Below are 12897 nucleotides of genomic sequence, written 5' to 3'. Positions count from 1 at the left end.
GTCCCATCAGAACCAACAAACATTTGGTTCTCTGTTGAACTGAACATGGAGGTCTCTCCGAAGTCTGCTGGAGAGTATAATGCAAAGGAACTATTACGAGGTTGGCAGGGTGGGAAGTAAAGTTCTAAACTGAGAATTATTTGAAACCTTTTCAAGCTAAGGCTGCTTTTTTTTTTCCTTCTGGTAGTTTTGAGATAAGATAACCGGGCGTTGAAGGAGGAAAGTTTCCACATTCTTGTTATGGCATGGGCTTCCTGTTTACACCTTTGGAGGGAAAATGGTATACATGGGTTCCTGAAGTTCTATTTTCAGCATGTTTGTTGCTTATTCAACAATCACTGGGTTAGGCCCTGGGGCAATAGAAATGACTGGCATGGGGCCTATAGGAGCTGGAGTCCAGGGAAGATGTGAACCTGTAAAGGTCATTAAATCGTAGTATGAGAGCGACTGTGAGAGAAATTTGGAGGTCAGGAGGCATTTTTCTATGAAAAAAAAATACATCAAAGTTAAGTTCTCAGACCGTTAACCCAAAGCCAATTTTTACCTTTGATATTACTAATAATAATACCTAAGCTTTATTCAGACTTGATAAGTCCCAGGAATAATTCTAAACCTTTATCTAATCCTTTCAATAGTTCTATGAGGTATTATTATTATTTTTTATTTTGAGACGGTGTGTGGCTCTGTCGCCCAGGCTGGAGTGCAGTGGCGCAATCTCGACTCACTGCAAGCTCCGCCTCCCGGGTTCACGCCATTCTCCTGCCTCAGCCTCCCATGGAGCTGGGACCACAGGCGCCCGCCACCGCGCTCGGCTAATTTTTTTTGTATTTTTAGTAGAGATGGGGTTTCACCGTGTTAGTCAGGACGGTCTCGATCTCCTGACCTCGTGATCCGCCCGTCTCGGCCTCCCAAACTGCTGGGATTACAGGCGTGAGCCACCGCGCCCAGCCGAGGTACTGTTACTATCCCCATTTTGATAGACAAACGTGAAGAAATTAAATAATTTGTTCAGGTAGTCCTACTACAAAGCTGCCATTCAGCATTTTGAAAGAAGGGAGTCGTTGAGCACAGCTTGCCTATTTTGTCTATGTAGGCTTCTACATTAGATACCCTTTTTACATCTGTTTTTAATAGTTAATTGGCCTTGAACTTGTCTCAGAGGCATGACAAATTTTTTAAAAAATTTAAAAATAGTTAATTGGTGCACATCAAGTTTAATGATATCAGTTTCTTATCTGTTTCCTCCTTTTTATTCTAACTTCCTTAAGAGCAGGAACTTTGTCTCCTTTGCAGTAGAAGTCCCAGCATGCAGCATGGAGGCCTGTCCAAAATACTTGATGAATGAATTCATAGATTCAGGTATTTTGAAATTCAGAATGAAGAATTCTTTGAGGACATACTGACTTTTTGTAACACGTTTGTCAGTGCTTTGCAAAAATTAGGTATTTAATAAATGTTTGGAGAATGAATAAATCAAATTTATTTTTGAATAGGGGACAGGGCTGACTGATTCAAAAAGATTGTTTTCTTTCTTTCTCTCTCTCTCTCTCTCTTTCTTTCTGTCTCTCTCTCTCTCTTTTTTTTTTGACAGGGTCTCACTCTGTCACCCAGGCTGGAGTGCAGTGGCACAATCATGGCTCACTGTAGCCTCGACTTCCCTGGACTTAAGCAATCCTCCCACCTCAGCCTTCTGGGTTACTGGGAATTGTAGGCACATGCCACCATGCACAGCTGTTTTTATTCCTATATTTTGTGGAGACACGGTTTCACCATGTTGTCCAGGCTGGTCTGGAACTCCTGGGTTCAAGTGATCCACCTGTCTTGGCCTCACAAAGAGCTGGGATTACAGGTGTGGGCCACTGTGCTCAGCCAGACTGTGTCATTTCTTGTTGAAATAAATAGATTTTGAATTTTCTGTTCATTTAGTTCCTTTTAAATTCTATGACTCTGGGCTGGGCGCGGTGGCTCACGCCTGTTATCCCAGCACTTTGGGAGGCCAAGGCAGGCAGACCACTTGAGGTCAGGAGTTTGAGACCAATCTGACCATTGTGGTGAAACCCTGTTGTTACTAAAAATACAAAAATTAGCCAGGCATGGTGGTGCACACCTGTCATCCCAGCTACTCAGGAGGCTGAGGCAGGAGAATCGCTTGAAACCAAGAGGCGGAGGTTGCAGTGAGCCAAGATTGCGCCATTGCACTCCCGCCTGGGCGACAGAGCAAGACTCCATCTCAAAAAATAAATAAATAAATAAATAAATAAATAAATAAATAAATAAACAAATAAATTCTATGACTCTGAATTTTCCCAAGTTTATGTTTTTAGTGTTTTGCCAATTTAGTGAATGTCTTTTATTACATAGAAAATGCTGCTGACCACGCAAAAAGAATTAGAGTAAAAGGATTTAAGATGACTCTGGCCTTGATCTGGGAAGTTTTCCTTGTTTATAGATAAGATTTAAATACACAGGAACCCATCAACTAATCTCTGTTTTTCTCCTTTCTATTTTACTTAAAAAAGTCTGGACTTTGATTATCTACAGTTCTGTTTGGTGATGAACACTTATGTTTAGGATTGGTGCATATTGGACAAGATCCACGGAACTTATTTTTGAGGATAGTGTGATAATGAGATACTACAGCTGGACTTGTAGCATATTTTCTGGCCCAGTACATTTCCCTCCACAGTAGAATGGGAGTAGATGTAAGAGAGAGGTGGGGACTGCACTGACATGGAGTTTGAAAAAGCTCCCTTTTAGAAAGCCTTCATTTCATCTCTGTTCTAATATCTATGTGTATATAAAGTAATATGGAAACATATATATATATATACATATTTTTTTTTTTTTTTGAGACAGAGTCTCACTCTGCCACCCAGGCCAGAGTACAGTGGCGCGATTTCGGCTCACTGCAATCTCCGCCTCCCAGGTTCAAGTGATTCTCATGCCTCAGCCTCCCAAGTAGCTGGGATTACAGTTGCCCACCACCATGCCCAGCTAATTTTTTGTATTTCTAGTAGAGACGGGGTTTCACCATATTGGCCAGTATGGTCTCGAACTCCTGACTTCAAGTAATCCACCCACCTTGGCCTCCCAAAAGTGTTGGGATTACAGGTGTGAGCCACCATGCCCAGCTAGGACACATATTCTTATACCATTTAGAGCCAAACTATTTTTATATTAGGATGAGGCCAGGCTCATAAGTAGTTGGGCTGTATAGTCGATCAAGTGTCCTCTGCCACTGGACTTGTAATATAGCTTATGGAGGAGCTTGGCTGTGACATGGATTCTGTAGAATGGGAGAGAGTTTATTAGGAGGAAGAGTAGGTATCAATGTCTCACTTGGATTTAGGGACAGTTATAGGCTGTGCAACCTGAAACAACACAGCTAGTGGTAAACTATGCTTGCAGAATGTGTATCGAATCTTGCTGAAGTCAGAGACACTCTTTCCAGTTTCCTGTGAAATCTTAGCCAAAGTGGGACTTGATAGGTAAAGATTTTGAAGTTTTGGGAGTTTTGTATTTATTCCACAGGATTATGGTACAAGATGTAAAAGTGACTTTTGGTAGATTTAAGAGGATAAATCAGTTATATCTTTACTTCCTCGCTAGGGGTTTGTTCATGTAGGGCTTTGGTTACTCAAAGTGGGATCATGGACATATTCACTTTGTGTGTCGTTTAATGTTCACATTTGGCTTATTTGTGCCTATGTTATCTGTAATAGAAACTGGTAAATGCTTAGCCTGTGTGGGGTTGATCTTGGCATTTTAATTAGCATTCATGATACTTGAGTATTTCTTACCTGCCCGAACTACTATGGTTACATTGCTTTGTCACATAATTGAGTATAAAATAATGACACTTTCTTTTTAGTCCCAGAAATCCTGGATTAAAGGAGTATTTGACAAGAGAGAATGTAGCACAGTCATACCCAGCTCAAAAAATCCTCACAGGTAAAATTTTCAATTACATTCTTCTTTTAAAAGCAACACTACCTGGAGGACTGTCTGTAGAAACTTAGAAATATGACTTGTTTAGAAGATTTGATTATATCTATAAAGTTAGAATTTTCAATGTTTATTTCTTTCACTTTATAAAAATAATACATGATTATTGTAGAAAATCTGGGAAGAACAGGGACCTTGTTAATTTGTACCTTACTTTTACTCCAGTGTCTGTGACAGTGCCTGCCACATAGTAGGCTCTTGATAAACATCTGTGTTTTTCTTTTTTTCGTTTTTTTGAGACGAAGTCTCGCTCTTGTCCCCCAGGCTGGAGTACAATGGCTCAATCTCAGCTCCCTTCAACCTCCACCTCCCGGGTTCAAGCGATTCTCCTGCCTCAGCCTCCCGAGTAGCTGGGATTACAAGTGCCTGCCACCATGCCTGGCTAATTTTTGTATTTTTAGTAGATAGGGTTTCACCATGTTAGCCAGGATGGTCTTGATCTCCTGACCTTGTGATCCACCCACCTCGGCCTCCCAAAGTGTTGGGATTACAGGCATGAGCCACTGCGCCTGGTGATAAATATCTGTTTAAGGAATTTAATGAGGTATAAAGAAGTTTTTCTCAATGCCATCGCTGTTAATATTGTCGTGTATTTCATTCTACTTGATGCTTCTGTTCCTCTTGATGGGGGGATAGACGTTACAGAAATATCTAGTGTTACATCCGTTTCACTGGGTTGGAATCAATAATTTACATTTTCTGAATACTGAATATTCCAAATATTGTGAGTGTTTCTTATCCCCAACTAAAGTATCTGTGGAAAATAGTGACTGGTATATTTCATTACACTGTGCCCAGATTAGACGAACAGGTAATTTCAGTTCCATTTTCCTTCCATAGACTTTATTTTTATGGAATGCTTTATGAATTTGCATGTCGTCCTTGAGCAGGGGCCATGCTAATCTTCTCTGTATCATTCCAATTTTAGTATGTGTGCTGCCGAAGCGAGCGCCCGTAGGCTTTTGGATTGAGCAGATAATCGGCAGCAGATGGAATAATTTGAGTTTGACTACTGAGTTCTTGACAACGCTTTGGAAGCTCTACTTGTAGAACGAAGGTCAAAAAAGCAACTAGTGAAAGATAGGGGAAGAAAGGGCTATGGAAAATTCCTCTGGGTAATCAGGTCTGTGAAATTAAGATTGACATTGCCCTTGGAAAAATAAATTAAAAGGAAAATAGAAGAGTAATATTTTAAGTAAGGGAACCACTCTATTTTTAGATATTTTTGAGCATTTGCCCTTTTATTCCTTTAAGGTTTAGAACTCATAACTATGTGCTTACGAAGGGTAGCATGGTAAGGTTTTTGAAATTCTAGTTCTTTGGAGATGACTGAAATCGTTTTCTTTGCCTTTGTTAAATATTTACTAGTCCCACCCTTACTGAATTACCTATGATTTGTAAGTCTTGTGATTGGAAATTCTCATTTTACCTACTTAAAAAAAGTTTATAGTATGCCAGGATAACCTTGTTTTTCCCCTTCGTCTTTTATGACATCGTGTGGTGGTGACTGGAATGCAAATTGATTCAGTTGGTTCATTTTGTGTCTGTGAATAAAAAAATCATTTTCACAATAATCTTGAATCTCAAAAAAAGTGATGAAATTACTCTTTTACTAGCCCATAGACTGAAGAAGAATATCAATGATTGTTAATTCCACGAATGTTCTAAGGCATGGTATACTTTAGCAAGTGAAAAAACAGTCTCTATATTGTGGGTTTGTAGATAAAAGTTAGTGGATGATTATGGCTATTTCTTCTATGCCAGCCTTTTTCTTAGATTCTAGTAAAATTCTCAGAATTGTAGCTTTTATGCGGTTTTCTTCATTATGGTGCACAGGAAGACGGTGATAATTCATTTTTTAAAATATCGATAAAAGTTTCTTTTTTTTATTCTTTTTGTAGCTCCCAATAAGAAACAAATGTGATACACTTGATTATAACATCTTTTTCCTTCTCATATTCAATTTACTGTTGAAAGAAAGCTTCTGAGAAAAGGCATTCCAGAAAGGCTGGGACAGGAAGAAATAAAAGTCCTGAATATTAGTTTCTGAATAACTTAGAGCGACCCTTATTTTATGAACATTACCTTTTCTTCCATTATTTTAACTAGAATTCCCTGTTAATACTTCTTCACACACACACACACACACACACACACACATTTTGAGACAAGATCTTGCTGTGTCCCCCATGTTGCAGTGCAGTGGCATGATTTTGGCTTACTGAAGCCTCAACCTCCAGGACTCAAGCAATCCTCCCACCTTAGCCTCCCAAGTAGCTGGGATCACAGGCACACATCAGCACACAGGGCTAATTTTTTGAATTTTTTATAAGAGTCAAGGTCTTATTATGTTGCCCAGGCTGGTCTTGGACTCCTGAACTCAAGCAATCCTCCCACCTCAGCCTCCCAAAGTGCTGGGATTACAGGCATAAGCCACTGTGCCTGGCCCAAAAATATAATTGATGACCACAGTGCTAACCCCTAAATCCATAAGGTTCTTCTGAATCATAAAAAAGAAAGGTTAATAAAGGATAATTTATAATTATACCAAATGTCCCTTATTTGATAGTGCTTTATGGTTTTAAAGTGGTTTACATACATATATTGTCTTGATTCTCAAGAAATCTGTGTTATCTTCATAGTTTAATAATAATAATAGCTACCATTATTGAACACACTACCAGGTACCATAAGACACATTACATATTATTATCTGAGATTTAAATTGAGGTATTTTGGTTCTAAACTGAATGTTGTATTAATTAGATCATAGTTGCTGCAGTAATTATATGTGGTAAATGCCATAATGGAATATTTGGAACATGATATGTGAATTTCAGCAAACCTTGTTTTATAGATCATGGAAAAGAATAGATATTTACTGTACAAGCATTAAATGTGTTTTCAAATACACCAACAAACTAACAGAGGTTTTATTTCTTTAATTTAGGTGTACTCCAGCGTGCCAGTTCTGCCAGAATTTAATCAGGTAAGACTTAGATAAGCAAGATTACTTTCAGCTTTTAGGCATCCTATTTAAAATTCACTGGGGCAGTTTCCTCATATCTTGAATGGACTCAGTAAATGGTGCATACGATTTACCTTTCCAAGGGAAGTTTTAAAAAGATGTTTTTGATGGAGAGTAAGTATTCGAACGTAATAGACTACTTGAATTACTGAGACATGTAAATTGGCTAAGGCCCTTCAACAAGAATTTCTACCGATGGAAACACTTGGAAAGCATTACATTTTAGTTTTATGATCACATTTGGATAATGAAGATGCTGCATGCACATACGGGACTATAATTGATGTATGACTTGCAGGTGCTGTGTATGCATACTAAGCTTATAGACAAAAACAGCTCTTTAGTGCAATAGAAATTTTAACAGTGATTTGCATTTTAAACTACGTGACTGTTTTTACCTTTCTCTTTTGTAAGTGGAAGAAAATGAAATTTCCTTAATTTTGATCATAGCCTGAAGTTTATATCATGGATTGAACCAAAGTTAAATTTATTCTTGGAAAAGAACATTTGGGGCTAGGCACGGTCACTCGCACCTGTAATCCCAGGATTTTGGGAGGCCAAGGCGGGTGGACTGCTTGAGCTCTGATTTGAGACCAGTTTGGACAACATGGTAAAACCCTGTCTCGACATACAAAAGCAAAAACAAAACCCAAAAAATTGTAGCGGGACGTGTTGGTGTGTGCCTATAGACCCAGCTACTTGGAAGGCTGAGGTAAGAGGATTGCTTGAATTTGGGAGGTCAAGGCTGCAGTGAGCTGTGATTACGCCACTGCACCAGCCTGGGTGGCAGAGTGAGACCCTGTCTCAGAAAATAAAATAAAATAAAATAATAAAATAAAAAATTGGAACCGTCAGTTTAGCAAATCATGGGGAGAAGAAACCAGCATCCACAGATATGGAACAAGAAGGAGAAGGAGGAGGTTGCTGGAAGAAGAATTTCTACTTGGCTGACCTCTTACTTTTTCTTTAATTTTTTTCTTTCCTTTTAGTAATTATTTCAAATTTTGCTATTAGGTTGGTGCAAACGTAATTGTGGTGTTTGCTATTGAAAGTAATGGTGAACGCCGGACGCGGTGGCTCACGCCTGTAATCCCAGCACTTTGGAAGACCCAGGCGGGTGGATCACGAGGTCAGAAGATCGAGACCATCCTGGCTAACATGGTGAAACCCCATCTCTACTGAAAATACAAAAAATTAGCTGGGCGTGGTGGCGGATGCCTGTAGTCCCAGCTGGTCGGGAGGCTGAGACAGGAGAATGACTTGAACCCGGGAGCTTGCAGTGAGCCAAGATCGTGCCACTGCACTCCAGAGGGAGACTCCGTCTCAAAAAAAAAAAAAAAAGAAAGAAAGTGATGGTGAAAACCACAATTACTGTTGCACGAACCTAATAAAATGCAAAGCAAAATAAGGATATAATAAAAAGAAAAGACTTCATTTATTCTCCCTAGGTCCTACTGTATTCTTCAGAAACTCTGCTTGTAATGTCCTCCAAAACCTCAACCCCACAACCTTCAGAGATAACTAAATGTGAAAATACTGGAAAAGCATCCACTTTTATACCTCTCAGAAATTAAAAATGGTTACAAACTAGTCATTTTTGCACCTAGCTGAGACTAGTTTTATTTTTTTTTGATAGGGAGAGCCAAATGTCCTAATAGGAGTTACTGAGAAGTCTCCCCTAGTCTCATTCATTTCTGGTGCTGTCTGTGTTATATACCACATTTCTGTCTGTCTATGGCTTTGTTTCTGAGCTTTCTTTTCAGTACTTTTGATCTACTTTTACACTTGTCAAATGCTGCTCTGTTTCATTATTATAGTCTTGTAATATATGTCTTGATATCTGATAGGGCAAGTTTCCTATCCTTTATTTATCTTTTAAAAAATTGTTTTTACTTTTCAAAAGACTTTTATGCATTTATACAAATTTCATTTTATTGAAAGAAAATTTTAACCAAGTATGGTGGGCACATGCCTGTAGTCCTAGCTACTCAGAAGATTGAGGATGGGGGATAGCTTGAGCCAAGGAGTTCACATTCAGCCTGGGCAACACAGCAAGACCCTGTCTCAAAAAGAAAAAGAAAACATTTTATTTAAAATAGTATGTTTTAAAAAGCAGTTCCACTACATTGCACTACTATCTTTAAAAAAAAAAATTCTAATTTTTAAAGGCAAGGTCTTGCTGTGTTTCCCAGGCTGAAGTGCAGTGGTGCAATCATAGCTCATTGCAACCTCAAACTCTTGGGCTCAAGTGATCCCCACACCTCAGCCTCCTGAGTAGCTACCTAACTCCTGGCATGTACCACTGTGCCTGGCTGATATTTTTTGTTTTTTGTTTTTTATAGAGATGGGTTCTTGCTATGTTGTCCAGGCTATTCTAGAACTCCTGGCCTTGAGCGATCCTCCTTTCTCAGCCTCCCAAAGTGCTGGGAGCCACTGCACCTGGACTATATTGCAATACTTTAAAATAATCCTAAATCTCCTTGTTAATAAGTGATTGTATAATATATATATATTCATTTGTTTGTTTGTTCGTTTTTGGTTTTTTTTTTTTTTGAGACAGAGTCTAACTCTGTTGCCCAAGCTGGAGCACAGTGGCGCAATCTTGGCTCACCACAACCTCTGCCTCCCAGGTTCAAGTGATTCTCGTGCCTCAGCCTCCTGAGTAGCTGGGATTACAGGCGCACGCCACCACGCCTGGCTAATTTTTTGTATTTTTAGCAGAGACAGGGTTTCACCATGTTGGCCAGGGTGATCTTGAACTCCTGACCTCAAGTGGTCTGCCCTTCTTGGCCTCCCAAAGTGCTGGGATTACAGGCATGAGCCACCACACCTGGCCGACATAATATAAATTTTAGAATCACCTTGTTATGTTCTCTGAAAAATATTTTGAGATTTTGATGTTTTTTTTTCTTTCTTTTTAAATTTTACTTTTTGTTTTTAACATGGCTGTGAAATGCTCTGAGTGATGGGTATTTTACTGAATTTACAAAACAATTTGAGAGGGAATTAACTTTTTTTTTTACCTCCCTCCTGGAATTGACATTTATATAAAGTGAACTTTTAGTACTTGTTGGTGATATGTTCTTTGAGACTTCAAAAGTTGTAATTAAAGAGACAAACATAAATATATATTTTTTAATTTTGGAGATCTGTTTCTTCTATGGGACCTTGCTACAATTTAATGAACTGGGGGGGAAAAAAAGAATAAAATATCAACTCAAATCAAGTAGATAATTAGAATAGAAATATACTTAATCTGAAAGTTGGTTTGCAGTAAAGAACTGCCTTATAAAAGCATAATGAGTTATCTCTTCAGGTGTGGTTACCTAAATTTATGTTCTGCGGGGAAAAAGCCAGGCAGATGAATCATTATTTGTCTTGTATTTGAATAGATGCTGCTTCATTTTGAAGGGTGACCCTTGTCCCAAAAGATGGTCAGATGACACCATTCTAACTAGTAGATCCTGATTATGTATATGCTGTAATTTTGTGATTACTGTGCCTCCCTTTACATTAAGAATCTTTCCATATGGAACCCCAATATTCTTACTTTGACTTTTTGTTTTGTTTTGTTTTGTTTTTTAAGACGAAGTTTCGCTCTTGTTACCCAGGCTAAAGTACAATGGTGTGATCTCTGCTCACGGCAACCTCTGCCTCCTAGGTTCAAGCAATTCTCCTGCCTCCCCCTCCCAAGAAGCTGGCATTACAGGCACGTGCCACGACACCTGGATGATTTTTGTAGTTTTAGTGAAGACAGGGTTTTACCATGTTGGCCAGGCTGGTCTTGAACTCCTGACCTCATGTGATTCACCCACCTCAGCCTCCCAAAGTGGTGAGATTATAGGCGTGAGCCACCATGCCTGGCCTTACGCTGGTTTTTGCATATACTGAAGTTTTCATCACCCGTGCTTGTTCTGGTTATCTTTTTTCTTTGACACGGAGTCTCCCTCTGTCGCCCAGGCTGGAGGGCAGTGGCCCAATCTCGCCTCACTATAACTTCTGCCTTCCGGGTTCAAGTGATTCTCGTGCTTCAGCCTTCTGAGTAACTGGGATTACAGGCACGTGCCACCACGCCCAGCTGATTTTTGTATTTTTAGTAGAGACAGGGTTTCACCATGTTGTCCAGGCTGGTCTAGAATGCCTGACCTCAAGTGATCCGCCTGCCTCAGCCTCCCAAAGTGCTGGCATTACAGGTGTGAGCCACTGCGCCCAGCCCTGTTCTAGTTCTCTGAAGAGACTGTAAGTTGTAGACACTTCTGTTTCCCCTGTAACTTCTCACCATGTGCTACCTGACATGCTGCTCAGTACAGTAGCTGCACAATAAGTATCCTAAGCCCACTGATCAGCTCTTTCAGAGCAGGGTCCTGCTCAGTGAGCGTTGCTACAGGTTCTCAGTTACACAATGAAAGGAAAGGAAAGAAAAGGCATTAGAGACCACCTTGTCCAACCAATGCTTACATTACTGCAGTTGAAGAAATAGAGGCTTTGGAGAGTAGAGATTTGCACGGCATTGGCCATTTCCTGGTCCAGTGCTTTTGCTCCAGGACACATTGCTTCCTAGATGCTTCCTGTTTATAGTCTAGCTGCCTGTGCTTCAGCTTTTGTTTTTGGGTACCCCTGCTTGTCAGGTACAACCCACTGTTCTATATATAACCAGGATTTTAGTCATCTAGAGCTGCCATAACAAAATACCACAAACTAGATGGTTTAAACAACAGAAATGAATTTTTCACAGTTCTGGAGGTCAGAAATCCAAGACCAGGTTGTTTGCAGGGTTGGTTTCTCTTGTGGTCTCTCCTTGGCTTGCAGATGGCCACCTTCTTACTGTGTCTTCAGATGGTTTTTCTCTGTGTGCACACATCCTTGGGATCTCTCCCTCTTCTAAGGACATCATTTCTATCAAATTAGTCCTCCACCTTTATGACTTAATTTAACTTAACTTTTTTCTTTTTGAGACTAAGTTTCACTCTTATTGCCCAGGCTGGAGTGCAATGGTGCGATCTCAGTTCACTGCAACCTCCACCTCCTGGGTTCAAGCAATTCTCCTGTGTTAACCTCCCGAGTAGCTGGGATTACAGACACCTGCCACCACACCTGGCTAATTTTTTGTGTTTTTAGTAGAGATGAGGTTTCACCATGTTGGCCAAGCTGATCTAAAACTCCTGACCTCAGGTGATCTGCCCCCCTGGGCCTCCCAAAGTGCTAGGATGAAAAGCGTGAGATGCCGTGCCCTGCTGAATTTAACTTAATTTAACTTTAAGGAGGTAATCAATACAGTCACATTGGGGTCAGGGCTTCAGCATATGAATTTTGTTGGAACACAATTCAGTCCATAACAGCTAGCCACATTTATCCACCTTGTACTCAAATGTATTTGTCTCCGGCCTCTCTTTGGAACAGTTTGGAAATTGAGCTCTGGCCCTGTCTAGATTTCTTTATGTTTTTTTCTTCTCACTGGATATATTTGTTATCAGATAAGCAGATATATAGAAGTTAAATATAACATTTACTAATGTATACTGCACCTTACGTAGTTTATGCAATTAATTGTGCATCAGAATATAGACACTGAAATTTAGAATGAAAAGCTGTCAAGAAGAATATTGACTCTTTCAGGTGAGGCATTGCAGGCATTATCTTCTAGCTGGAGGCAGGGCAGTTGGGGAAAACTGTGGACCAGGATGTGATTTTTAATTAAAGAAGGTTTAGAAATTTGAAAGGAGTAGCACCCCCCTTTCCGGCATTTTACTTTCCATTGTTTCAGTTTCTCATGGGCCAAAAATATTAAATAGAAAATCCCAGAAAAAAACTATTTATAGGTTTAAAATTATGTGCCATTCTGAGTGGCCTGATAAAATCTCTTG

General features: G+C 39.7%; 1 protein-coding gene and 1 non-coding gene across 2 annotated transcripts in view; one reads left to right on the top strand and one right to left on the bottom strand.

Annotated features, from left to right (window-relative positions):
• The window catches only part of TRPM6 (transient receptor potential cation channel subfamily M member 6), a 160860-nt gene that overhangs the window by 25219 nt on the left and 122744 nt on the right, over positions 1-12897 (top strand). The window contains exons 2-3 of the mRNA XM_023213293.2: positions 3872-3951; positions 6956-6994. Of these exons, the coding sequence (XP_023069061.1) occupies positions 3872-3951; positions 6956-6994 (119 nt within the window). The remainder of the gene's footprint in view (positions 1-3871; positions 3952-6955; positions 6995-12897) is intronic.
• On the bottom strand, positions 4851-4957 carry LOC111543446. Its single transcript, XR_002731867.1, has one exon. It is a non-coding gene; the product is annotated as a U6 spliceosomal RNA (small nuclear RNA).

Source organism: Piliocolobus tephrosceles, chromosome 14, assembly GCF_002776525.5.
Source record: "Piliocolobus tephrosceles isolate RC106 chromosome 14, ASM277652v3, whole genome shotgun sequence".
NCBI lineage: Eukaryota > Metazoa > Chordata > Mammalia > Primates > Cercopithecidae > Piliocolobus > Piliocolobus tephrosceles.
The sequence above is the reverse complement of the archived record's forward strand: the minus strand, read 5'-3'. Positions and strand labels throughout refer to the sequence as shown.